At 45.3% G+C, this 27,088-nt stretch overlaps 1 protein-coding gene across 11 annotated transcripts; it reads left to right on the forward strand.

The window, feature by feature from the left end:
• The first annotated feature begins 286 nt into the window (after positions 1-286).
• On the forward strand, positions 287-25,875 carry LOC116952500 (ciliary microtubule associated protein 1A-like). Of its 11 annotated transcripts, none has more exons than XM_032971936.2 (8): positions 287-433; positions 3,684-3,769; positions 11,851-11,965; positions 14,596-14,799; positions 18,659-18,760; positions 19,597-19,718; positions 20,798-20,938; positions 22,523-25,875. In XM_032971936.2, the coding sequence occupies exons 3-8, from the start codon at positions 11,851-11,853 to the stop codon at positions 22,613-22,615; spliced, it is 777 nt and encodes a 258-aa protein (XP_032827827.1). In that variant the 5' UTR covers positions 287-433; positions 3,684-3,769; the 3' UTR covers positions 22,616-25,875. The 11 variants fall into 11 exon arrangements, with proteins under 11 accessions (XP_032827827.1, XP_032827801.1, XP_032827791.1 ...); XM_032971900.2 differs by having other exon boundaries at positions 291-433; positions 11,839-11,965; XM_032971910.2 differs by lacking the exon at positions 3,684-3,769 and having other exon boundaries at positions 289-433.
• Positions 25,876-27,088: the final 1,213 nt, after the last annotated feature.

Genomic DNA, 27,088 nt, shown 5'->3' on the forward strand with positions numbered 1-27,088 from the left:
AGCCTCGGCAATGTTTCCCATGAACGTTGCGGTGACAATTCACCGCTTGTGTTCGTATAGACGCGTGGCCTTGGCTGGCGCACACTCTGTCATACCGCTGACTCAGTGGGTGTCACAATTGCCTCGCGGAGCGACGCGTTGACACAACACACGACAAGCCTCCGGTGACATCACTGCTCTCCCATCACCACCACCACAACCACCACAACTCTCCATCCTCAACCACGCCTCCGTCCCTCCCAGCAAGGATATAGTTACCCACCCCCCTCTACATTTGCAGCCATCACTCCGCCCCATGCTTGCCCATAGCTTCTACGAATTCACCCCCCCACCCCCCATCATCATTCGTGAGCTGACAGTTGTGGAAGTCATTAATTGGAAACGCTAACTGCAGTCTCAGGGTCTTCTCGGTCGTCACTGCCACTAAAGAAAGGTGAGTGCGTGCGTGCGTGCGCACAACAGACCAAGAGCACCGTGATGTTACCGTGATTGAAGGGTCGTCCATCGAAACGTCGGTTTTTATTGTGAAAAGCATTACAGCGATACGGAATTATATTGAAACGCACGCATTTTAACCGAACACACGACCCCTACCGTTTCAGCGGTTTGATTTATTAAAATAATTATTTGTAATTTAAAAAAGTGCTTAAGTAAAGAATAAATCAGTGTAAGAATTGAGCGTCTTTGTGTGTTTGCTAAACAGCAGTCACCCCAACAGCTTTGTTTAAGGGGGGGCCTTTGTTTTTGTATACTGCGTACGTATTCCCGAGCGAATTTAGAAGTGTTTGTGAAACGTGTGCGAGTGTGCTTGTTGTCGTTATTGTTGCTATGATGATAATAAAGGCAAAATTAGGCGGCTAGCAAACTGGGTCTGTCATTGGCATAATTTGTGTTACAAGTTCTGTTTCCTATGCTTTCATGCTTTTGAGCAAATAGTGACAAAGCATCCGATTAAACAATCTACGATTAACAGAATAGTCTAGAAAGAGTCTCTCGGAATAAATAAGTAAATCGATGGCACGTTATTTATTAACAGCAACTATGTTTTTCTTCCTATAAGTACGTACATCATACCACATTTTCCATATTACAAGTCACACTCCCCCCCCCTAAGATTTAAAGTAATCTTTGGGACTGTGTCTTATAATCCGGTGGCTGTATCTGTGTGTGTGTTACCAGATATTAAAAGCTTAATCAACACAGGGCACGATATTGGGGTTGCTTCTTATTTTCCGGCGCGTCTTACATACAATGCGGTGGAAACGCGTTAACGATATTGTACAGGGACTAATGTTGTGTCTGATTTAACAACAACAAAAAACCGATACATGTTTTAAAAAATGAACTTATATATTAAATACCTGGCTTAAAATAGCCATAAGCATCGTTGTGGAGAGCACAAGGAATAACAGAGATAAGCAAACGTTGATATCTCCCCCACATACAAAAAATGAAAGTATTTGTTAAGAAAGCCATCGGGCCCACAGCCCTTTGGCAGCGAATATTATTCAAATTTGAGGAGCATTGATTCATGGGAAGCTCTGGACCGGTTTAGATCTTCAAGGTCTCATCAGCAGACGCAAGCTTGCTTAAATCAATGATGATGAACCGCCAGATGTTGTAGCTAGAAGCAAGGGTCCTCTCTCTATAAGATATGGGTCCCAGTTTGACACGAAATTATATATATAGTACTGTATTACATAACTCAAGTGTCGATGTCGCGAACATAGAGGTATACAGGCAATATATTTGTCCTACATTGATCTGTTTTCTCAGTTCCATTTAAAGAAACATTTTTTTACACGGCTACCCGATGCACGTTACAAACGTTTACGATGCTTGTTGAACGCGAGCTGCAGTAAATTTAATCCGAATCTTCTGTAAACTCTTGAGTCAAGAAAACTCTTTGAGAGTTGACAACTCGCCTTGGCTAATTGCGACGTGACAACATCAAGCTCGGGGCTCCACCATCGATTTATCGAAACGTCTAATCTCTCTCTCGTTAGCAAACAAACAATATATACAACCACGAATATAACCTTAAAATGCGGTGCGGGTGTCTGTTTTTTTGGTTTTGTTAAAATTGTTTCAACTTGATTTGGAGCTTTCGTTAAAGTCACGTAGAAAGAAAAATAAATTAAATAATAGCATACGACGTTTCGATTGTAACACAAGCAATCATCGTCAGGTACGAATGAATGAGAAAACAAACCTAGTAAACTTGGAAATATAATGGAATACAACACAGAGAGTCGGCTAACATAACAGTCAACACCCCACCTGGTTGATTTAAGTTCTTCCAAAGATTGCTAAATTTGAGAGAGAGACAAAACACAGACACGGAGACACACAGACAGACACACAGAGACACACAGAGAGAGACACACAGCATAGACACACAGACAAACACGCAAGCAGAGAGAGACACACAACATAGACACACACACAGACACACAGAGACAACACAGAGACACACACAGAGAGAGACACACAACATAGACACACAGACACACAAGCAAAGAGAGACAATACAGAGACACACACAGAGACACACAACATAGACACACAGACACACAAGCAGAGAGAGACAACACAGAGACACACACAGAGAGAGACACACAACATAGACACACAGACACACAAGCAGAGAGAGACAACAGAGACACACAGAGAGAGACACACAACATACACACACAGAGACACACAGAGAGACAACACAGAGACATACACACAGAGAGACACACAACATAGACACACAGACACACAAGCAGAGAGAGACAACACAGAGACACACACAGAGACACACAACATAGACACACAGACACAAGTAGATAGAGACAACACAGAGACACACAGAGAGAGACACACAACATAGACACACAGACACACAAGCAGAGAGAGACAACACAGAGACACACACAGAGAGAGACACACAACATAGACACACAGACAGACACACAGAGACAACACAGAGATACCCAGAGAGAGACACACAACATAGACACACAGACTGACACACAAGCAGAGAGAGACAACACAGAGACACACACAGAGAGAGACACACAACATAGACACACAGAGAGACAACACAGAGACACACAACATAGACACACAGACACAAGTAGATAGAGACAACACAGAGACACACAGAGAGAGAGACACACAACATAGACACACAGACACACAAGCAGAGAGAGACAACACAGAGACACACACAGAGAGAGACACACAACATAGACACACAGACAGACACACAGAGACAAGACAGAGACACCCAGAGAGAGACACACAACATAGACACACAGAGAGACAACACAGAGACACACAACATAGACACACAGAGACACACACAGAGAGAGAGGCACACAACATAGGCACACAGAGAAACATTAAAATGGTTTGTTGACAGGGCATGTTAAAGCAGGCGACTGAAGTTAGCACGTTTGCGTAAGTTAACCGTCGGCAGGGCAACTGTGTCAACTTATAAAGTGGGAGGAGGTGGTCGCGGAACAAACAAAGATTAGCGCGTTCACAACAAGAACCACCATCACCACCGGCTGTTGCTTGGCGTTCGGATGTACCGCGTGAATTCGTGAACGAAACCACCAAAACTTTGGGTGGTTTCGTGTGTCTCTCTGTCGTGAACTTGACCGCCAAGCTTCGTGTGTTCGACTCCCGGCCAGGGCTATTGGGGGACCCCCCCCCCCACATCCTTCGCCGTCACCCTTCCACCAACTCCCTGCTTGGTGTGAAGTACAATCGTGCCGCCGTAAGTTACAACGATGCGTAACTACAGTACCATCACGGTACTGTAGTTCTTAAGTGTTGTTGTTGTTGTCTGTGCGTACGGAGATTGTCACGTACATCGACGCGTGTGTTGTTGTGTGTAAGGGGTTGTGTTGGTGTGTATGTGTGTGTGGCCCGATTCCCCGTGCCACCTGAGTTGGATTCCCGCTCAGGGCCATCTCGAACAGCGGTGGCGACGATTCTATCGAATCTCTCTGCGTCCTAAGCATCGCCACTGGGGGAGACAAAGGCGGCCGGGCGCGGCTTGCCGGCCACAGTTGCCGGGCCCGCACGTGTTGCCTTCCACAACAGTCTGTGGTTGAAGGCAACACGTGCATCTTTGTACAGTATACAATAATATTATATAAACTATCAAGAGTCTGCCACTTGTCTCCTGTAGCCACGGTGACGACGGGGGTTGTGTTGATGGGGTTGTGTCTTGTGAGGCTGTGCACACAACCTACACCCCACACACACTACACCCCACACACACTACACACACTCCACTACACACACTCCACTACACCCCACACACTCCACTACACCCCACACACTCCACTACAAAGACCCCCCATATAGCTTTAACAGACTGTAGGGGCAAGTGCTGTTAGCGAGCACCTATGAAGGCCGGAACGGTACACGAGGGGGTGGGTGGCCAGCACCACGACCGACCGCCTTTGTCTCCCCAGTGGCAATGTTTACACACCTCACCAGGTACTCATTTGAGGCTGAGTCCACCTAGGGGAGGCCCGGGACCGGTTCAGATAATCGTCACTGGTGTTGGCCGTGAGCGGGAATCGAACCCGGGTCGCCAGGTTCATAGCGCAGCGTAGCGCTAACCGCTACACTACCGCTCCCCACAACACACACTACACACACTCCACCCCACACACACTACACCCCACACACACTACACACACTCCACTACACACACTCCACTACACCCCACACACACTACACCCCACACACACTCCACTACACCCCACACACACTACACACACTCCACTACACCCCACACACACTACACCCCACACACACTACACCCCACACACACTACACCCCACACACTACACCCCACACACACTACACACACTCCACTACACCCACACACACTACACCCCACACACACTACACTATACCCCACACACACTACACTACACCCCACACACACTACACACACTCCACTACACCCCACACACACTACACACACTCCACTACACCCCACACACACTACACCCCACACACACTACACACACTCCACTACACCACACACACCACACTTACCCAACCACTCTACCATGGGAGCGGTGGCGCAGTGGTTAGCGCTCGCTCATCTACGAACCCGGCGACACGAAGTTGGATTCCCGCTCACGGCCCAGTAACAGTAGCGAATATCAGAACCCTTCCTGGGCCTCCTCCCGCAAACCTTCAATGAGTGCCTGGTGCGGTGTGTAAACATCAGGCCTGGGGGAGACAAAGGCGGCCGGGCGTGGTGTCGTGCCGGCCTTATAAGGTGTCTCATTACGAGTCTGTTAAACTCTTAAAGGGATCTACAGAGACTTCATCCCCAGCACACTAACCACTTAGAACAACCTCTTCCCGCATTTGGCGTTTACCATCGCATGATCTCGGAAGCTCAGCAAGGATGGACCTGGCTGGTAGTGCACTTTGATGGGGGGGGGGGGGGGCACTATTGGAGGGTATAACTCAGTGTTGCAGCTGCAGGCTGCGGGGTGACCTGGATATGGTAAGAATATTGAATAAATCTGTGATGGAGCTTGGTGGGGATGCCTCGGTTTTTCCGATTTCCTTCGCACGAAGCCAAACAAACACTCCACGTGGTGGCATGGCCCTTCTGAAAATAATCTTGAGAATCAGTGAGGCTTTCCTGGGTAAATAATTAACATTACGGTAATTAATATTGAATTTGGCCCGAAAAGGGAGTATTATTGGTGAGGCTAGTTTCAGATACCAGTTGCCAGTTGTGATTGACGTGTGACTTGGCGAGGAATCGTACTCGGAGAATTAGAATATTTATTTACACTGGAGGAATCCGATTAGCTATAAAGCTCTTTTTTTTACAGATATCAGAATATTACAACAAACTCGATTGTGGGGCAGTGGTTGAGGACCACTACTACGACTGTTGACGTTTATATGTCAATTATCTTACCCATGAAAGTCACAATGAGTGTCAGGACTCTTGATCAGAAAGGGTCCTGCTACAATGGGACGTTTGTCCAATTCCATCCTTCGTGTGGGAGGAAAACCCCGAATACTGTATCCGGAGAAGCATAGAAGTTTTGACTTCAAACTTTCGTGACTGCAGGAACTCATATTCTTGGTTCTTTCGGTAAAGTCACGTAGATAGAAAATAAAATAATTAAAAAATAAAGATAAAATACAAATAAAAGCAAAAAACCAACGACGTTTCGATAGCAACACCAGCGGTCTTCATCAGGCGGTGCGATCAAAACATCGTTGGTTTTATGCTTTTTTTTATATAATTTGATTATTATTTTCTATTTACGTGACTTTACCGAAAGAACCAGTAATATAAACACATAAGTATATATAAGCCTACGGATACATGTGGTGTTCGTTTTACGTAGAGTTTTCACATGACTCCCACAGCCACTAGATCCCGCTATGTTCACCGCAGTTGAAAACCAAATCGACTCATGATGATGCAAATCTAAACACGTCATCTGTTCATCACGCGACATCTCTCGTGCCATGGTGAGCGTTAGAATGTCCACGAATCTCGCAACAAGTCACGTTAATGAAGACGACGTAAGTTTGTATTTTTTGCGGCCACATCTCTCATGGAACATTTAATATTTTTGCTCGATATCACAACGAAAGATAACCGATACAACTGTCGTTAAACAGTGTAATTAAGTGTAATTAAAACAATTGCCAACTCTTTGGCAATCCCACCCCTTGGATGTAGGATTCATCCTACTCCTGGATCCATCCAGGAGTGGGATGCTTAACCATACCTTCACCCCACCGGTCAGAGCGGGTTGGTGAAGGTTATGATGGGTGTGCTCGGAACCGCGTTAAGATAACACTCGCCACTAATGTTAGCCGTGGCTGGGAATCGAACTCAGGTTTAGCCGGGTTCAGAGCGCAGCGCGCTAACCGCTGCGCCACCGCTCCATCACTTAATCGGTATTAGCTGTGCCATAATTTTAGCATTTATGAGCGTAATGGTTCTCGCGAGTGCCAAACGTTACGTGTTCACACGTATCAGCACACACGAGCATTGTAAGTGTATCGTTTAAAAAAATAAATACCAAACGTCCGTTAGACGTCCGTTGGGTAAATCGCTAGAAAGTTTGTAATAACCGCACTAAAATTACTCAACGGGCCTGTATATAATAATTTTTTTCTCTCTCAGCGAGGCTTCATTTCTCAGCACGGCAGTTGCTTAATTATACGGCGATAAAAGCTTGCAAACAGGAACACCCGGTAGGCGACCGGCAGGCATCCCATGATCATATATACACCGTAGTACACTCGTGTGGAGTGGAAAACTAACTAAAGGTGCAGCCTTGCAATCACTTGTTCGTCCAAGCCATTGCTGGCGGAAGGTAAATCAAGAGAGCCCCTCGAAGGGGGGTTATTTAATCGGCAGCCGTCTTGGAAGATGTGTGAATACGGTGCCCAGATGTAAGAGAGTTATCTCGGAACAGGTAAGATTAGAAAGGTGAATTTTTTTTTTCGAAGTAGACCTGGAGTGGAAATGCCACTCTGCGTTGCAAAGGCAACTAACTCAAAGGGAGAGAAAGAACCTGGACTACAAAGGCAGATCGAGGGATAGAGATCTGTGATACACAAACACGGGTTATACATGAAGTGAGAGGGATTTGTCATGTCTACTTTGCTCTGTATTGGGTTTATATCTAACCGGTTTTTTATTGAAATGTGTTCGGAAAATCGATGATGGGTTAAACAAATGTATACAAAATTATATAATTCCATAATTCTCAATCCACCAAATGGCTGAAGGTCCCCAGTTCTGAGATCACTCGTCACAGATGCTAGCCTGGGTTCGAACTCAGGTGGCCAGGTTCATTTCCACCGCTCCACATTCATATTTAACTTACATGTCAGGTATGTCAAGTGTCATTTAGGACGGAGTGTATACGTTTTAAATCAAAACTAGCTACGCATGATTGATGACTGTATATCCAATTGTAGATAGTTAATGTAAATGTTGTTTTTTTTGTATAGTTGCGTCACTTAAATAACGTTTACTGATTTGAAAGTTGCGGCAACCGTCATGTGTCTGACGGTTAACGTAAAATCAATTTGCCTAAAATAAGTGGCCGGTTGGTGGCCGTTGAAGAGAAAACGACGGCTGATTGGGAAAAAAAAAGATCAAGTTTACTCAACGTGCAAGTATGTTTAAAACAACTCGAGACATTCGTAAATGCCGCTAAAGTGTGGATAATTGTACTTTTTTTTAAATAGTAGAATTTCTTGTGTTTGGCCGCTCGGCGACCGAGCCTCAGCCTCTCGATTCGCGGCTTTGCGATTTTTATTTATTTATTAGAAACTCCACATTGTGGTGGATGTGGCGCCTCTAGTGGCTGCAGGTTCGCTGGAACAAATTAAAAACCGAACAAACATGGGAATACATATAAATGTCGATTCGATGCGCATATATTATTTGAATTGATGCATCATTCATTGCATGCAAACTCAGTTTGTGAGTTTTTTTGTTGTTGAAATGTCATTGAAGCGTACATTTAACATTCTAAAATCAATACAGTATCAATGCAAATCCAGTCGCAGGTATTTAGAAAATGTATGCCATTTTACTTTTAAAAGGTTCTGATATTGGAGAGGTCTTCATCCAGCAGTGGAATCTTCTTTCTCACCTGATGCCGGACGCTTGTGTTGCGCCCGAAACGTCGTGATTTATTTTATTTTATTCCTACGTGACTTTTACCGAAAGAACCAAAGATTGAGAAGCAACGGTTGTGATTGAGAAGCAACAGTTCTGATTAAGAAGCAATAGTTGCTATTGAGAAGCAAACAATTGTGATTGAGAAGCAACAATTTGTGATTAAAAACAGTTGCTATTGAGAAGCAACAATTTGTGATTGAGAACCAAACATTTGTGATCGAGAAGCAAAAGTTGCCTCCGATCCCAGGAGACAGCATTGGACGCTGCTGCGCCCACCTGGATGGCGCCTCAGTGGGTGGCAACTCAGTGGGTGGCACCTCAGTGGGTGGCACCTCAGTGGGTGGCAACTCAGTGGGTGGCACCTCAGTGGGTGGCAACTCAGTGGGTGGTACCTCAGTGGATGGCGCCTCAGTGGGTGGCACCTCAGTGGGTGGCAACTCAGTGGGTGGTACCTCAGTGGGTGGCGCATCCATGGGTGGCAACTCAGTGGGTGGCACCTCAGTGGGTGGCGCATCTGTGGTTGGCACCTCAGTGGGTGGCACCTCACTGGGTGGCACCTCAGCGGGTGGCAACTCAGTGGGTGGCACCTCAGTGGGTGGTGGCGTGTGGATCCGACGACGGTTTTCACTTCAGCGAGGTCGCAGTTCGGCGATGCTTTGATCTTCCATTAATCGACGATGGACTCGCGTCTCCCACGTTGCGTTCGAGCGCGGTGCAGCGAGGTGCACAGTCGTCGTGGGCGAGAGAAGCCCGTTGCTTCCAGGTTCATCCAACTCGCTGAGCTTCCGAGATCATGGGATAGCAACGGTGTTCTAAGTGGTTAGTGCGCTGGTTGATGGAGTCTTTGTTAGGGTGTGTGTTGGGAGGGTGGCACAGACATATCACTGGTATATCCCTTTAAGAGTTTATCAGACTTTACATTATGAGCCCTCAATACTCTGATAGTGCGCTGTTTTTGAGTTGTACGCCTTTTGGCGTCTTCTGGTCCAACACCAATGGAGACTAGGCTCTAAGGAAAGCCGTCTCGGGTGTGGACCAATCAAATTCAAGGACAGTGCATATTATTATCAGAGTTGTCTTTTTTGTTTGCATTTTGACTGCTTGTGTTGTGCTTATTGCAAACATGATGCCTTGAATAAAGGTGTCAGTTTTTGTGCCAGTTAAAAGGGTAAAACCTATTCCTATAGTTTATCAGACTGTCAATGAGCCACCCACAAGGCCGGCATGACACGGCGCCCTGTCTCCCCCAGGGCTGATGTTTACACACCGCGCCAGGTACCTCGATGAGCCTTTTGTTTGCCACAGCCAGCGAGTTCCAATGTTTTATTTTCGGCTTCTCGATTGTCATTGGTTTATGATGATGATGGTGGTCGTTGTTGTACGTTGTCGTCGCATTAGTATGTTTCACGTTGACAAGAGCAGCGTCTGGAAATGCCGCTGCCTCCTATAATCTCTTCTTTTTGGGGACATTAGGGAGAATGTATGGGTCGTAAAATGTTCACGTGTGACACGTGGTGGTGCTTACCAAAAATAAAGTAATTTGCGCAATTGAAGCCACTTGGAATGGCACTCAACCGGCAAGCAATCAATAGCCCAGCCCAATGTGACCGACGGCATCCACGCCGCTAATGGGTTGACTGAATCATTCCCAAAGCAGAGTTTGATGCAGACTCGGGACAGGACACTGTGGCACAAGGAAGAAAAATCACGCACACGCACGAGTGCCGAACGTAACGCCTACCAACACGTGTTTGTCCTCAGATGTTTGCTAGCGTGTTGCCCCTACGGACGGAAACGGATGGGTAGCAGCTACCTGTTATTGTATCACTGGTTGTCTGTAGGATTTGGGCAACCCATATTTGGCTGCTTCTTCACCGGGGAAGTCCCCCGATAGCAACGGCACTTAACAAATGACATTTAAATGACATGTGCTACGTATCGGATGTCCTTTACGCGAGGTGTCGTGACACCCCTCCCCCCTCCCCCCCGTGTTGCACACAGACAGGAGGCAGGGAGGAGAGCTAATGGTAGAACGCTTTCAGCCTTATTTAGAGAGCGTTTAAAAGGGAGCAGGAGACAACGCTGCTATAGCCACGCGGGGCCGTGTCAACCGTGGGCCGCCCGGGCGTGTGAGCAAACTTGATAAATGGACCCCGGCGGGAGGGCCGAGCGCCTGTGTTTGAGAAGCGCCGACTTAAATGGCTCTCGAATGAAAAGTAACAAGTGCCCGTTCACGCCTTCATGCCCACCGAACCCCCACCGCCCCCTCTATCCCGCACCCTCGCATTATATCCCTCCCGACGCCCTCCTGCACTGGGCTGTGGTAACAGTTGTCTGTGGCAACGCTTTGCGTGGGGTGGCCTGATAGGGATAGTGCCAGGGGGGCCGTACACACATTAACAAACAGGCACGCACACACACACACAGTCTCTATAGAGCCACACTCATCTTACCCAATCTCGGACGCAAGAATCTCCGGGTTAGTCTTACAGGTTTGGAGAAAGTGCTGTCAGCGACAAGCGCACTGACACGTTCTCAAACGGCGCGAAGTCTGTGCCGACGTACAACGCAACGACACACACGTGGACACATTTACGCTCACACACACACATCAAAGTCTCACGCACAGACAACATGTCACGCACGCGCACGTACACTTCACATTCACGCAATAGCTCAGTCGCACATGCAAATCATCTGTACACTCAAGTCTCCCTCGTCGTTTAACAAACTTACCACACAATGTCACACTCGCGTGCACTCATTCTCACGCACACGAGGCTGTGCGCAGGTGGCTCCTGTAGCATTCAGAATTTAATTGGTGATTATAAAAAACAAAATTTTTTGACTGGATTTTAAGGTGAAGCTTGGATGAACGATCCGAATATCGGGCATTTATTTTGGGTCCCTCTGCCCACTTCACCAGCCCGCACTGACCAGCGTTGTGAAGTATGGTCAAACAACCCCCATAACCGACATGGCGTGGGGGAGTCCTTCATTGAGCAGGGCAGTGACAAGGGCCTGTACATTAAACAAATGGTTCACACCTCTTGTGGGAAAAATTCCATCAAGCCATCGGTCTTCAGTCTCTCTGCAGCCTTCCTTGCCTAACCCCTGAACCCTCCTTGCCCAAGGGAACCGTGAAGATGAGCGTCACCGCTGACCCGTATGTCGGCTCTTGGAGGCCCCACCGACGCCGTGGCCCCATCGCCGCCCTTTACAGCGGGCCTGGTCCCAAATATGCGCTCCCTGGAGTCACAGGTGAGGTTCCCCGAAGACTTTGGTCCATAGAGATACCTTGGATGTTTGTTTGTGAAGGTCTTGGAACCATCGACCGATGGGAAGGCCTGTTTTTTTCTAAGGGCGATCTAGAACGAAGTAGACACCTTGTAGCGTGTGTGATGGTCTTGGTTCAAATGGAACCCGAACACCGATGCAGTGCCAGCCCATGTGGAGGCCCTAATCTTGAAATTATATTTTGGGTGCATCCCGTGACTACACATATATGATGAACAAGCTGTATAATTTCACTACACTATATCACAGTTGCGTGAAATAAGTGAATCGTTGAATTACAATTAAAATAATTTGCGTTTTTGAGTTGTGTTATGCGAATGAACTTACACTTTTTTTTATAAGGATCTTAGTTTGATCTGATATATTTTATTGTTTCATTAATCCGAAGCCCCATTACTTGTTTTGGGCCCTAAACTTTTGCTTCGTTTGCTTGTGCATAGTTCCACGACTGACCTAGATCAAAAAGAAAAGGATGCTTAGTACTAAAGATAAACCTTGGCAATCTGAATGTTCTGTGGCCATCCGCATTAAACACCTGAAGTATAAATCTCCCTTAATTGACACTGATTTAAATAAGAGTTAAGAGAAATGATTAACGTATATTGTTTTATGCAAAACCACCCCTGATCCCTTGATTATTTTCATCTGCTTGAAATGAATGCTATAGACCTTATGATAGCATTTTCAAGTGTTCCAATATCATAGCCAAAATGCCTAATCTAAAAAAAGAATACCGTGAATATTGATGGCCTTTCATTTGGCCAAATGACATAAACAGAATAAAAGTCTGTTTTTGCATTGCAGTGGAAACCAGAGTGCCCAAAAGCTCCCACACTAACATGGAATATCATTCAAACTCTAGACGGGCGAGGAACCATGTGTGACATCCTAGTGCTTCCTGATGCTGAAGAAAAAGCCATTGGTGTGTTGAAAAATAATGCTGTAAAAGATGTACAATGACAATCCAATGATAATTGGTTTTGAGAGTCATCGCCACGTGAGAAGTGGCTTATTATTCACAGGACATCAATGCGCATTGACCAGATCGACTAGAAGCACTTGATGGGATCGTTTTGAGTCGACTTTGAATTGATTTTTCAGTCATGAAATGACCTGCAGATGACGAGTATTTTTTTACTTTTTCTCCATTGTATTCCAAATGTGCCTTTATCATGTCATGAGTCCGGCATTCCCAGTTAAAATTACCATTGTTCACCATCCCGTGTTTGGGAATGGGCCACCCCAGAAGAGAACGTTATAGAACTACCTCCAAGGTCTCTTCAATTGCCTATGACCTACACTCCTCATATCTACACTTGTGTACACCGTACCATATGGCAATCAAACTGAATTTCATTTTAATCTTCAGTTGAAAATTGCTAAATGAAGTGAAAACCAAATTCAATTATTTTTTTTGCGCGTTGAATCACTAGTGAATGGCATGAGACCATCAACCTAAAATTATTTGCAAATTCAGTTTAATCATGGGTGGTTGTCCATGATTCAATTTTGCTCCTCAGAGTGTGCAACGTTTTTTTGAATCAAGTGAAATTTTGTGGAAAAACAACATTCGTTTAACAATAATTTACATTTATTTGATGCCTCGCTGAGACCATTAAAGTTGCTCACTTTAAAAAGACGGTATGATGACCAGTGTTTGCAACCTGCATACAAAATCCGGATCTCAGCGCTGGTTTAGTTTCGACTTATTCTTGTGAGTCACCCGGCATGCCGATAGGCTTTGTAATTTTTAATTTAATTTTATTTTTAACTCGCTTTCAATGAACTTAATTGTACAATTTCCTAGTCTGTCATGAGATCATTTGCATTAAATAGATTTTTTCTCTCTCTGCAAGGTCACTTTAAATGCCTTTCAATTGACATTCCTGAAACTTAATCAATTACATGATTCCATGCTATTTTATACTTTGCAATTTAATTAATGAGCTGTTGCCAAAACAATTTTATGACTGCTTAATTGGATGAGGTCATTCATTTGTATTATTTTGGACCCGATGATACAGCCCTGGGTCCAAAAAACATGGCATGATGTCCTTGGTATATGTGTTGCATGACCTCATACAAGATGTTTAACATCTTGTTACATAAAGAGGTCACAAAGTAATCTTATGTGAGCAGATATATATTATTGCATGTACCGTACGAGTCTTCCAGTCGACCGCTGGAACACTGTTAAGAATTTGAGGGCTGCATCCTAGGTTTAATAGCAGCAACACGGTTGTAATGTAACGTCTGACATCGGTATGATGTCCGATGTAACATGGCACGCACTGGGAGCTTCTTCAGTTTCCGAAGAAGCTCTCAGCACACGGAGAAGCTCCCAGAACAAGGAATGAAACTTCGGACATGTCGGAGGGTTCAGCGCCTGTATTTTTAAATGCTCCACCGCATCATTGATTCGCATGTGGAACCTCTCGCACACACAACGGCTGCATCTCCTCTCTGCACGATCCGCCAACCTCACCTGCACATTGCCGACTAAAATGAATTCGCCGTTCATTCTCGATAGGCATTCGTCACGTGACTCGCGACACTGCCTACTCTTCCTCCACTGTTGTGTCCCCCGCTTGCAGGCCACAGCCTGCACGACCCGACCAAGTTCAAGAACCCGGCGTACAGCTTCGGCGCCCGCCACGCTCACTTCAAGGAGGACACCTCCCCGGGGCCGTGCTACCTGGTCCCGTCTGCTCTGACGCGCACCGGCCGCGCCGGAACGCCGCACTACTCCCTGTACGGGAGGCCTCGCGAGCCAGGCCTGTTCAAGACGCCGGGGCCAGGTGCACGAGTGTTGCGAATAATTGTGTGCACATATGTATATGTACATAGCCTGGCACAAGCGCCGTGGTGACGTCACCGCCACTTAGTGGCGAATGGCAGTTGTTGTTGTATGTACATATGATGGCGTCAGATGCGTATGCCACGTTACACATGTGATCAGCTGTAACCTTTATGACATGAGTGGCCTATGAGCGCATGGCAAGTAGTCACGTGTACCATTTATGATGCGGGGTCAGGTGTGACTATTACAATGAGAGCAAAGTATAATCTGCGTAACATGGGTTCCATGATCTGGACACATCTTAACATGGGGCAACTTGTGTGGATCTCTGGTAAATCTGTCACAGTTGCTCTGTTTCGGCAGATCCTGTGCTCCCGCAGGACGGAGCAGAGATCTGCCAAAGATTCGCCGATAGACGCGAATCGAGTCACGAGCCCACGTGACACACGGGCGTTTCTACCCTCCTCCCTGACCTCGAGCTGCATAGTGCACACACAGGGTCATGCTCTCACTTGCACTCACTCATCTCTCTATGCATACACTTGCACAAAGTCAGGCTCGACTACATTAAGGACTTTGAGAGTACTGTATTATCTTTTTGCATCTTCCACGGACATCATAGGGACTGACGTTGCAGTGACTGCTAATCGCACCTCGAATTAGCACGGTTGGCTATGTACGGTGCAAAGGAAGTTTAACATACATACACACAAAAGTAGAGGTCTTGGGTAGGATACATCGCTAGAAGGGTGTATGCGTCCGGGAACCCTTCGAGCAACGTGTCCTAGTGGTGATGGAGCGGCAGCCAGGGGAGGGAGAGCGCCCGAGAGGACAACAACCGTGGAGATGGACTGTGGTGTCGTGGGGAGTGGAAAAAAAAACATGGGGAGGCTTTCATCCAACTGTGGACAGAACACGGATGATGGTGGCTTTGATGATATTTGACAGTTTTGGGGCATAATGCTTCGGCTACTGTCACATTCCAAAGCCCAGCGGCCAACGGTGACGGTGACGATTCTCGGCTAGCAGTGATGTTTATCGGCACCCAAAAGTCAGGCACTTTTATTCTATTATTTGCATTTATCTGCGCTCCTTCACACAGATAAGAGGACAATGCGCAGATCAGCGCACGTAGTTTTTGCCAATTTCGCCCCACAAATATCAGTGCGGATAAGAGGAGTTCCATTTAGGGTCATCATTCTTCATTGTATTTGTTACAATGGATTGGGGGTTGGTCTTTGTAGTAGATTGTGTTACTGTTTGAGGGCTCTCTAAATCCAACCCCATTTGTCAAATGGAAGATGGGAAATATTACGTCGTGTTTCTTAAAGTGGCAGTTTGAGGCTCTAGCTTGGAGGTATAGAATCCCGAGAGTAGTACACTGATGAAAAGCAGAAAGACCCCCTAGAAATTGGTAGTGATCACAACAGGGCTGTGGGACCATGGGTAATTATAGCATTGCCATCCAGTTAGACAGTTGTTTCTATCAATGCTGGCAGTGGAGTACCGACCACTCACGCACAACCACCACACCGTGATTTTTTTCTTCGAGCCGGTCCGTTAATTTATAGCTGTTTCGTGGGCCATTACACGGGCCACTTGTAAATATGGGGTCTGCCCCCCACATGCTGCCTCCCGAAGGCAGGAAACCCCCTGCAGGCCACGCCTAGTGTGACATGGCCAATGATGTCACTCAGCCCCTCTCATCAGCTGCACGCATAGGAAACAGAAGTGCGACTTTTATCCCCTAACTATTTTCGGGTTACAGTATCCGATTAATCGAGTAATCAAACTAATTCGTAGAGTACTTGATATTTAAATAAACAGGTATCCCAGCGATTATTTGTTTTACTGTATTGCCTTATTGATACTGTATTTCCCACATGCTATACGCAAGCGTGGTTTTCCTCGAATTCAACAGGAGGTGGCAGTATTGACGTGTATTGAGCATAAGTGCTATAAGAAATATGCCCCCTTATCCTTAGGCTGCTAGAGCCTACAACAAATGGCGATGGTGACCATCTATCACGCAGGTCCACGCTACCGTTGCTTCCCCAAGTGCTTATGCTGGTAAATCGCAACTTGCCAGCGCACTGGGTGCTGATCATTCTGGGCTGAATCCAGCTAGGGAAGCCCCAGTCATGCTCAAATGCCCGGTACCGCATTGACACGTCCCCATGTGTACACACCCGCCCTCTTGTGTAGCACTTAAAACACATGCCTGTGCTTGCGTACACAGACAGCGGAATAAGTATTTATTTTGCATTTGGAAGTGGCTGGCTCGATATACCGGTGGTCAGCAAGCGTACAGTTTGCTTTCAGTGGACTTGCTGACCACGAGGCCTCCCTTGAAGAAGCTCCCAGCACGCTGCACGTGCTGGGAGCTTCTTCAGGAAACCGATTCATTTCAGTTCCCGAAGAGGTGCCCAGCATGGGGGAGAGAAACGTCGAACAGCGTGCCAAACGACGGCACGCGGTACAACCTGAAAACACACCGGAGCGAGCCATACAGCAGCACAAGCATGAAAATCTACATCACTGTGTGTTGCTCGTTACTTGTAAATAGATTATGAAAAAAATAGAAGCTGACCCTTGGGTGCAAAGCGCACGCGTAATCAAGGTATCAAACTTATGACCCCTGCATTCATTCGTCCTTGCTCATTTGACTGCTTACCCTGAATCACATCGCGGTATTGGATTTCAGCCCCTGAGTGGGCTAAAAGATAGATAAAAATCATTACTGGATGAAGTTTCACACCATGAGGATTTTCTATTCTTAGACCCTCTATAGCTGTAGACGTCTGCACACAGTGTACGGTACATACACTACGTCCCTACGAACGCACAAAACTCTGCCATGTCGTGCACTCTTTGCATTTGACACAGTGTGTGAAAGAAGGCCTTAATTGTGCAATGGATGAACAAGTGGATGATATGTTTTTTTATTATTATACATCCACGGATATACTGTAAACAGAAATATGCTTAGCTAGTATGTGTGAATATAGAAAAACGCACTATGAGGGAAAATGTATTCGTCAACTTATATTGCTGTCCTAGTTTAGAGTCAAGTGTATGTATGTATGTTGAACTTCTTTCACACCGTACATAGCCAACCGTGATAATTTGTGGTGGTGTGGTCATGAATATCAGCACTGGTGAGGGCTGATATTCATATCAGCACCATTGTAGCACAGTACGTGCATCACATTGTGTACCATATAACAACAAAAAACTTAACCTATTTTAATCTTACAAATGTCACCACTTGAGAACATTTTTTTTTATATAATTGTAGTGTGCATGTTATAACGAATACTGTCAATACATTATTTCCAATAGATTTCCCTTGTGTACCAATTTGGGGTTCACACCTTATTCTTGGCCAAGTCATGCAGCTTCTTAAAATAGGCTACACGAGAAATAATATCACTAACAAAGAAGTCAGGGAAAGTGGTCTACCATACCCCTTTTCTACAGGCACATCCGAACCATGCCAGTGTGGTGCTGTCACGGTAGGGGTAGTTTTCCATTGGCTATTTGCCAAGCAAGATCAGAACCAAATCGTGATACACTGACCTCACAAGGCTTCTGAATCCTGCTCAGGGCCAAGCAAGGTCTGAGCCAGTTTCGACTCTACTCGTTCATTACGTATGACGTCTGTGCCACAGTTTGGGACCTGCAGTGGAAAAACCTGCCGCCCTACATAGCCGCACCATGCCAGGCTGGCTCAGCATGGCTCCATTTACGGCTTGGTTTGGAAAGTGGAAAAGAGAGTACTTGCAAAGCGATAATTGAGTGTCTCATTCTGAACGATGCATACATGATTTTAACTTTCTCCCACGATGCCACAACAGGCAGTTATTCCCCGGAGAGAGCGGGCACCGCGGCTTTCCGTTCAGCACCCTCCTACTCACTTACTGCTCGGACCGACAGCTTCCATCGTGACCAGACTCCCGGTGAGACACATCCTTTTGAGCAGCATGAAATTGTGTTTTTTTTTGGTTCATTAACTTTTCATACTCCACCCCTCCTCCACTGAGAGCGTGTATCCCGCGAAAATCCACGGGCAGTGCGAGTATTAAATCAAATGTACACAAAGCCATCTGGCGTTGCTATGTAGCATAATGGGTAATAACATTAAAAATTTAATAAATAATAAGTTTCACGCATGACCTTTTCACTTTAAATTTCAAGTATACATTACATGCAATTACCATGAAGAGTGCTTTGTACATCATTAGGGCATGACAATGATGCAAACCATTCTACCATTATATGTCAGCCAGGGACTTGGATGGTAGGGTGACATAGGCATTAAAGCTGCGATGATGGTGATGATAACAAATGCATGGATGAATCGCCCGTACACCTGCTGGGCAAGAGCAAGTTTAAAGACTCAACATATTTATCGATATCACTGCCCCAAAAGAAAATATATATTCGGTTACATTTTTTGTCAATGGCCCTTCTTCATAGCCATATGGCCCTTCGTTACAGAGAAAAGGGTCCATAATACAGTTGTTTTGGGTCGTGAAAGCCTACGTATTAAACAGAGAAGGCTCATTGCCCAAACATCACCATATTTATATAGTTTTTATTTTCGAGCAGGGTTATTGACAAATGCATAAAGTTTTTGTCCTGTGTGCTTGTGCACGTCTGCCAATGCAGAAGAAGAAAAATTATAATTATTTTCGTTTAATCAATAACCGTGCGATGTTATACATTCACTACCCCTCTACCGCAAGCCAAACTCTCCCGCTCGCCAGCGAAAATATCTCCTTGCATCCCACAGGGCCTGCCAAATACATGCTGCCGGCCATGCTCGGTCCCCACGTGATCAATAAGTCTTCCGCGCCAACCTACTCGCTGTCGAGCCGCGGCAAGATCGGCAGCTTCCACGAGGATTTGCAAAAGGTGACAATAATAACGATGATGATGATGGTGGTGGTAGTGCTATTTAAAAAGAGCCTTTCATCAGTCGCACTCCCCAGAAATCCCCGGCGCGTTGTACCGGACTTCAATACAAACACTACATATGTGTATGTATTAAAAAAAAATCGCCTTTCATCAAGAATCTCAAAATTCTGTACACATGAGACACTCAGCGTGATAATAACTAAAAACGCATCCGTGAGGGAATCAACGCAACATCGCCTAGTGCAATCCTGATTTTTTTTTTACTTTTCATCCGCTTAAATGAAATTAACTAATCTGTAGTCACACAATGTCCATAATTTGTTGTTGTTAAAGTAATTGGAATGTTTTATTCTTTAAATGTGAAAAATAACTGCCATTGGGTAAGAACAGAATGAAAAATGTAATGATTAGAAAAGCTGTATCTGTAAATCTTACCAAATTATAATTGCCAGAATGTTCAATTACTTGAAATAATTTTACAGCCACAATCTCCACCAACACCATCTCACTTCTTGTCTTGACTTAGTTCCCTCGGGGGTTTAAATATTATTCTCAGTGTGATATTCCCCTTCAAGAATAAAAGGGAGAGTGGGAAGTGGAGCTGGGGCACAAAAGGGATGTTATATTGTATCTGCCCATTTTAATCTCTGGATAAACGGAAGCTGTAATATTTCGGTAGAGCAATAACCTCCCCTAATCCCGACAGCCCATCACTTACCTCTCACAATAATTCACAAACATCTCACGAAAGACACGACGCAGAAGATCAGAAGTTATGAAAGATCTTCTGCGAAGGCTGTGAGCCACAACTCTAAACAGCATCCGCACAAACCATGGCAGCTGCGGATACTTGATGCACAAATGGAAAATTGAAAACTCTCCTGTGTGCACCTGTGTGATCACACAGAACAGACCATGGAGCATTTGACACACTTTAATGCCTGACGAAATTAGCTGGCTCAACCACCGCAGTTGAAAATTTACAGCACTGCATCAACATCAGTCATAGGAAGAAGACTCACCTCTAAACTCATTATCATTGTTGTCGCTATTAAATCTCCACTCTTGACTACTAGACCCCTGGACCAGGCACATACCACATGGTGGAGTCCAACACTTACCGGAACAAGCCGCCGCAGTACAGCCTGACGGCCCGCAACAGCTTGCCGGGTGATACCACTCGCAAGCCTGGCCCGGGTGCCTACAGCCCAGAGAAGGTTAGTGTATTTGCATGTACATGCGTGTGTGTATATATATTTTTTGTGGGGAGAGGTAGTGTAGCGGTTAGCGACCTGCGCTACGAACCTGGCGACCCGAGTTCGAGTCCCGCTCACGGCCAACACCAGTGACGATTTTCTAAACCGGTCCTGGGCCTCTCCTAGGTCGACTCAGCCTCAAATGAGTACCTGGTGCAGTGTGTAGACATCGCCACTAGGGAGACAAAGGCGGCCGGGCGTGGTTGCTGGCCACCCACCCCCTCGTGTGCTGTTCCGGCCTTCATAAGTGCTCGCTAACAGCACTTGCCCCAATGGTATGTAAGCCTGTGCGGGCGTTCTTTGTCTTTATATAAATGTTGAGAGCGAGAGTGCAGCGATGAGCGCACTGCGCTACGAGCCTGGCCACCCAAGTTCGGTCTCCCGCTCAAGGCCAACACCAGTAGATTTGTGGACGGTCTGACAAAATCATGAGCAACTTGGACACATTATGGGGATCTTGTGGATGATTTCTTTCCACTTGGTATTGGCTTGGTGTCAGGTATAGACAGGTTTTGTTTGTTCAACTTTCTTCCCATTCTGATTGCCAAGTTCTTATTATCGTAAACATATGATGATGATGATGATATTAATAATAAAAAGTAGAGATAATTTTTCACGTTTATTTTTTTATCGTGGACATTATTCTAGAACACAATTATACTTGGATACAAGTCTCAAACTAAGTTGTTCTCGAGTGCAAACAGAACGCGTTTGACTGAATTGTTCCGGATTTTTGTTGACGATTTAGCCAAAAGTCCTTCCTTGATTGAGAATCTCGACATATTCATCAATAACAGCGTGGCCTTCAAAAGAAAAGATTTATGACGGGTGGAATTTCGGACAATGTTCCTTTTACTGCGAATCGGGAGGCCAGACAAGTAGAGTGGCTACTTTCAGACCGCATTCCATTCTCTTCCTCTCCCCCCTCCTCTTTTCCGAACATAGATGGACTCGTCCATCTGAACAACTGCCAAAGTCGCTCTCCGTGGTGCTAACGTTCAGAAAAAACCGCCACTTTTTACAAATTTTCTTGCTGTGGTTTTCACACCTGATGATGATTGCTTGTGTTGCAGTCGAAACGTCGTGAGAATTTTATTGTTTTATATTTTTATTATTTTATTGAACCAAGAATAAGAGTGGATACGAGTCCGGGACGCCACTTTATATCACGGCGTAGGTGACTGTGCTATTGACGAATGTGCTTAGTGTTTTTTTCTTACTGCCCGTGCTTGTGCACCACTGTCAATGCACGATCACCAGATAATACATTTACATGATTGAGCATAACATTGGTGACACACATATACAGAACAGCGGTCAACTGGGTGAGCATGTAGCATCCATAATTAGTAATAAAGTTAGGTTGGGGTTGAGGTAGGGTACAGTTATGGTGATGACAATGATTCTGGAGAGAGACTAGAGGTATAGTTTGAGCAAAAAATTAGCACGAGAGCTAGCACAAGGGCTTTGTTTCGGCGTGTGCATATAACATTAGTGACGACATCATTTGTCCCAGTCTCACTCTAACGTGGAGTTGTTTTTCAGGTGACGTTGACACATCTCCAGGCGCCAGGATATTCCTTTGGACTGCGCCACTCAGAGTATGTGGCTCCTCTCATCATTCATACGGAGGAATAAAAGGACCCCAGGAATAAAAGGACCCCAGGAATAAAAGGACCCCTGGCTATCCCACCGATGGAGTCCCCATCCACAGCAGAGCCAGGGCAATTACAATACAGTACTGGCACATTCTGGAATCAATTTCAAGCAGGAACAATATCTATTTTTAATAGAGCAAAATCTAGAGCGATCAGTGCGCTCATATTGCCCTTGTCGGAGAGCCAGCACTGCTGTGTTTGGGTTCTGCTCCTGGCTGGGAATAATTAAACCGACCTTTCAAACATATCAATTTCATGGTCTCAGCACGGTTACTAGTCACCCTATAAAAAGATTATTATATGAGTAGTTATTCACGTAATTTAGGAAAGCGCCTCTCTGTGGGACAAAATATATATCTCGCGCGATTGAAATGAGGTGAACCACTCTTTACAGAGCACGACAGAAAGGCGTCCAGTTTTATGTGTGAGAAGCCTATTCAGTGAAACCCACGGTAAGTAGTTACGTCACATTCAGGAACTATTCCCTGACGTGAAGCAATGCGTGCTTCGTGTTCGGCAGGATATTTGTTCTCCAATTTATGAATAGGCTTTGGCATTCGAATTCCATTTTTTTAAAGTCAAGATGACGGGGGTTGTCACGTCTAATGGTAGAAATAGTCCAATAATTTCCATCCTTGTTCGCAGATTGACATTTGATATCCACAGTCGCAGTCCCATCCCGCGCATTGAAATCGGGTTTTTACTTTTTAGTCACTGACCTTTTTTGGATGCCACTGAAACGCCTGTATCGGTGACCCAGCCTTCAGCACAATACTTGGTGAGGCCAACGGGAGACCGATGCATCCTTTGCATCATAGGCATGCTGACAGTATGTCTCCTTTACATGTCTATCTCTCCGCGTTTAAAAAAATATCGATATATTTTACACAATCCATTGGCTGCACGGCCTCTGGGAGTGCATCATTTCAGCAGAAATTGATCCCGTGCGAGCAGACAAACTCTGAACCAGTTTTCTACACACAGTGTCATCAATATAGTCGGCTTTGCTTGAATAAAGCCCAGCGAACTGCCACGTATGAAAGGCAAAGACCTCTTTAGGATATGGTTCTCGTAGTTCGACGCAAAATCACATTAAATAAAAATGGTGCAGATGTTTTTTTTCGCACTGACTCAATGAAGGCCATGGGGCTGATGGGTTGTGTAAAAATCACTTTTATATTATGTAGAGAGACAGATATGTGACAGGAGATGTATTGTATGCTTCATTTTTTTGTTATTTATATTCTCTTCAACGATGTAAATGCTTATTTCCGTGTAAACCTACGAGGAATTTAACACAAATGATGACATCTGGCAATTGACGTAATTTTTGGCAGGAAAATAACAGACGTGACATAATGTGATGTAATTTAAAGTGACATACCTTTACACCAACCCAATACATTTGTTTTGGATCGTCCAACATTTCATAACTAGGGGTAGTTTCCATATTTTTCGATTTTATTTTGTAAATCGGTAACACGCCCCAACTACCTACTAATGCCTTGCTGAGTCACTCAGTCCTGAAGACGTTGAAAGGGGAGCCTGTTTGGGATGCTGGCCAATGCAGGGTCAGGTGGTGCACACCCCGTCAGTGCTTGGAGGGAAGGGTCTCGTGGACTATGCAAATTTGTGATACTGTCTTACACGATGGGCCACTAGGTGGCCAGCAGACGACGGTAGAACATAGAATAGTTGGTTACCTGCCTGGGCGAACCTTCCAGTGCCGTCCACTCTTAAAGAACAGGTTTTTCTCCGAGTGCTCCGTTTATAGAAAATACTCTTTTAAAAAAGCATTGGCCAAACATTACATTTGCAGGAGCCTCCCAAATTACACCCGAGACTCGGTAAAGCTTTCCTGGGTAAATCAATTATATTATTATACATTCCTGGACTGTTTATGCTTGTCACGATATCAACGGGTATGAGAGAAAACCCAAACTTTGCCAAACTGGTTCAAGATCAAGATGTCACCAACGCCATAGCCGTAGATGTCACCGCACCTCGGCCGTAGATTTCCACCCTCTGCACGAGGTCCAGACACAGTAAAAAAGACATTTAAAAATAAAAAGTAGTATCTCAACTGCCCAGCAAATCACTTTCTCACATAATGCTTGTATATGATCTGCGTAAGTTATTTTATGCAATTAGATTTGACCACTAATTTAATTCTCAATTTTTCTCTCGGAGTAGAATAAAATTGAAATGATGAAATGTCCGTTCCTTGAATCCTGCGGGACAGTCGAGTATCGTAATATCACTTTAATAGGCCCTCTCTGACAAACACAATACAGCATTGAGTACATTGACTTCTGTGTCTTAAGTAAGTGTAACATGTTTCAGTCCCTCGACGTATTGGCCTTCGAGCCACATTTACGTGCACCATGTGTGTGAGTAAACAGAGCCTGGCAAGTTTTGATTTCTAGGCAGATACTGCTGGATTTAAGAGATGTTCTTGGAAAGGGTGCTCACTTAGAACGAATAGGCCTTCTGGCATCACATTTTTAAAATGATATTGTTTAAAAACCCATACACAGTAATCGCACGTTGTAGGCAATTGCATAAATAAACAATTACATTCTGTGATGTCATTCATAATTGTATACAAATGTATTTTGTTTCATTACGCACAATGCCTCCCCTCCCACCACAGTGCATGAGTTCCTATACAGCATTAGCTTGCGCACTGTAAACAGTGGTACATCGCGCAGATGTCATTGTGAGCTCCCTTCGCGCTCTCGTGCACGAATTATTAAAAGCAAAAACGAAATCTAAAAAAAAAACGTGTTTCATGTGAATTTAGTCAAAAGGAATCCCCCCCCCCCCCCCAGAATACGTTGAAATACCTTCACGAATTTTATCCACGAATCTCCGATGGTGGGCGTTACGGGTGGGCACTAAGCTCCCACCGTACACCTCGGGCTCCAATGGCAAAACTCTCGGCTTTACGCAACGCCTGTCCACCACTTGGCTGCCAAACCGAACGGATGACGCTCCGAATGCCGAGACGTGTTTCGCCGTGGCTGAAATGCCAACAGATGTTCGCCGTTTCACCGCAGTGGACGTGGTGTGCCCGGGAGGGGTGGGATAGGTATCCAGCCACCTTCAAGCGCTTTGTGAAGTTAAAAAAAAAAAAAATTTGAGCTAATTTGTCCCACTTGAACGCACCCCCCACCCCCTCGTCAATCAACACAAGTTGTTCTCAGTGAATGTTAATAAATATGAATACGTGTCCGTTTGCGTTGCCTTGTTTGAGCTGTATTTTTTTCTTATTGTGTTAATTTATTTGTTGCGACCGACACATGCCAATCGACAGAGAAACATTTGTGCTTCGTGATATGTCGTTTTTAATCAGAGTATATTTACAGGGTTACACAATAGTGTCATCACCCACGTTCTAACCACGCAGACGTCTTCAGAGTTGTAACATTGAATAGCTTGGTAACGGTGAAGGTGCAGCTCTGAAATGTAATGCTCATGCTACTGCGACAAAAAATGCTTCCCCGACTGCAGGCCAAAGGGCCTCCATTAGACATTCTCCAGAGGTCAATGAAAGGTTATTTTGGCCTACTAATTCCACGCTGCCCAGACGTATTAGAAAGGGTGGGAGTACCCACACGTCGCACTGCCACACACGACCTGCCTATCGTCTCGACTGTGGTGAATCCATTTATACTACCAGGTGGATAGTGGCTAAGAGGTGAGGATTTAATAAACTTGCCCCATTGTTCAACTTTTGTGCTGGGAGGTCGAACCAGCGACCTCCGGATTGCAAGTCCACTGTGATTACCATTACACAACGGTCGCATGCCTCCATCGTGACGATATATACACACATGTGGCAGTAAGGTAACTTTCACATTCTGGATCTCATCAGCAGTCAGTCTTGCGAAACAAACACTGCTAGATTACCAGATAATATTGGCAAGAGCACTCCATATAAACTATGGACACCTTTTCAAAGCAATACCACACACAAAATCATGCATTGCTGTAAGTATGGTGATGTATGTATGTTGAAATTCTTTAGCATGGTGCATAGCCAGCCGTGATAATCAGCGGTGCAAAATTTACGTGGAGTATCATGGGTAAAAGCAAATGAGTATTACTATTGAGCTGCTTTGCCTCTGATTCCCTTCCTACCGACCAACACACTTGCAAAGTAAAATCAGTAAGCGATGTCACTCATGGGAAACTTGGTTTTCCCGGTATTTCCTTTTTTTCGAGGGAGAGCTGTCCTGGGAAATCTGCAGGTCTTCTCAGGACAATTAAAAGTCCTGTTTTTTGTCATTTGCATAATAATAATACCAATACAACACTCGAGACAAAGCGTGTACATGTAGGGCTCCCCTCATCACGCATTCTGAGATATTCTCCTTCACGTGCCATGTCAAAGTTTGTACGTACCTCAGAGGTGACGACCGTAGTCCCAGAAGTGGCAAAGAAGGGCCAC

This window comes from Petromyzon marinus, chromosome 3, assembly GCF_048934315.1.
Source record: "Petromyzon marinus isolate PM22_M1 ecotype Great Lakes invasive population chromosome 3, UKy_Petmar_22M1.pri1.0, whole genome shotgun sequence".
In the NCBI taxonomy this organism is placed as follows: domain Eukaryota; kingdom Metazoa; phylum Chordata; class Hyperoartia; order Petromyzontiformes; family Petromyzontidae; genus Petromyzon; species Petromyzon marinus.

Coding starts and splice junctions, on each gene's coding strand:
- LOC116952500 (XM_076073118.1), top strand. CDS start 6,523: ATGGTGAGCGTTAGAATGTCCACGAATCTCGCAACAAGTCACGTTAAT. Junction 11,966..14,595: donor TGCGCTCCCTGGAGTCACAG/GTGAGGTTCCCC, acceptor CCCCGCTTGCAG/GCCACAGCCTGCACGACCCG. Junction 20,939..22,522: donor GTGCCTACAGCCCAGAGAAG/GTTAGTGTATTT, acceptor GTTGTTTTTCAG/GTGACGTTGACACATCTCCA.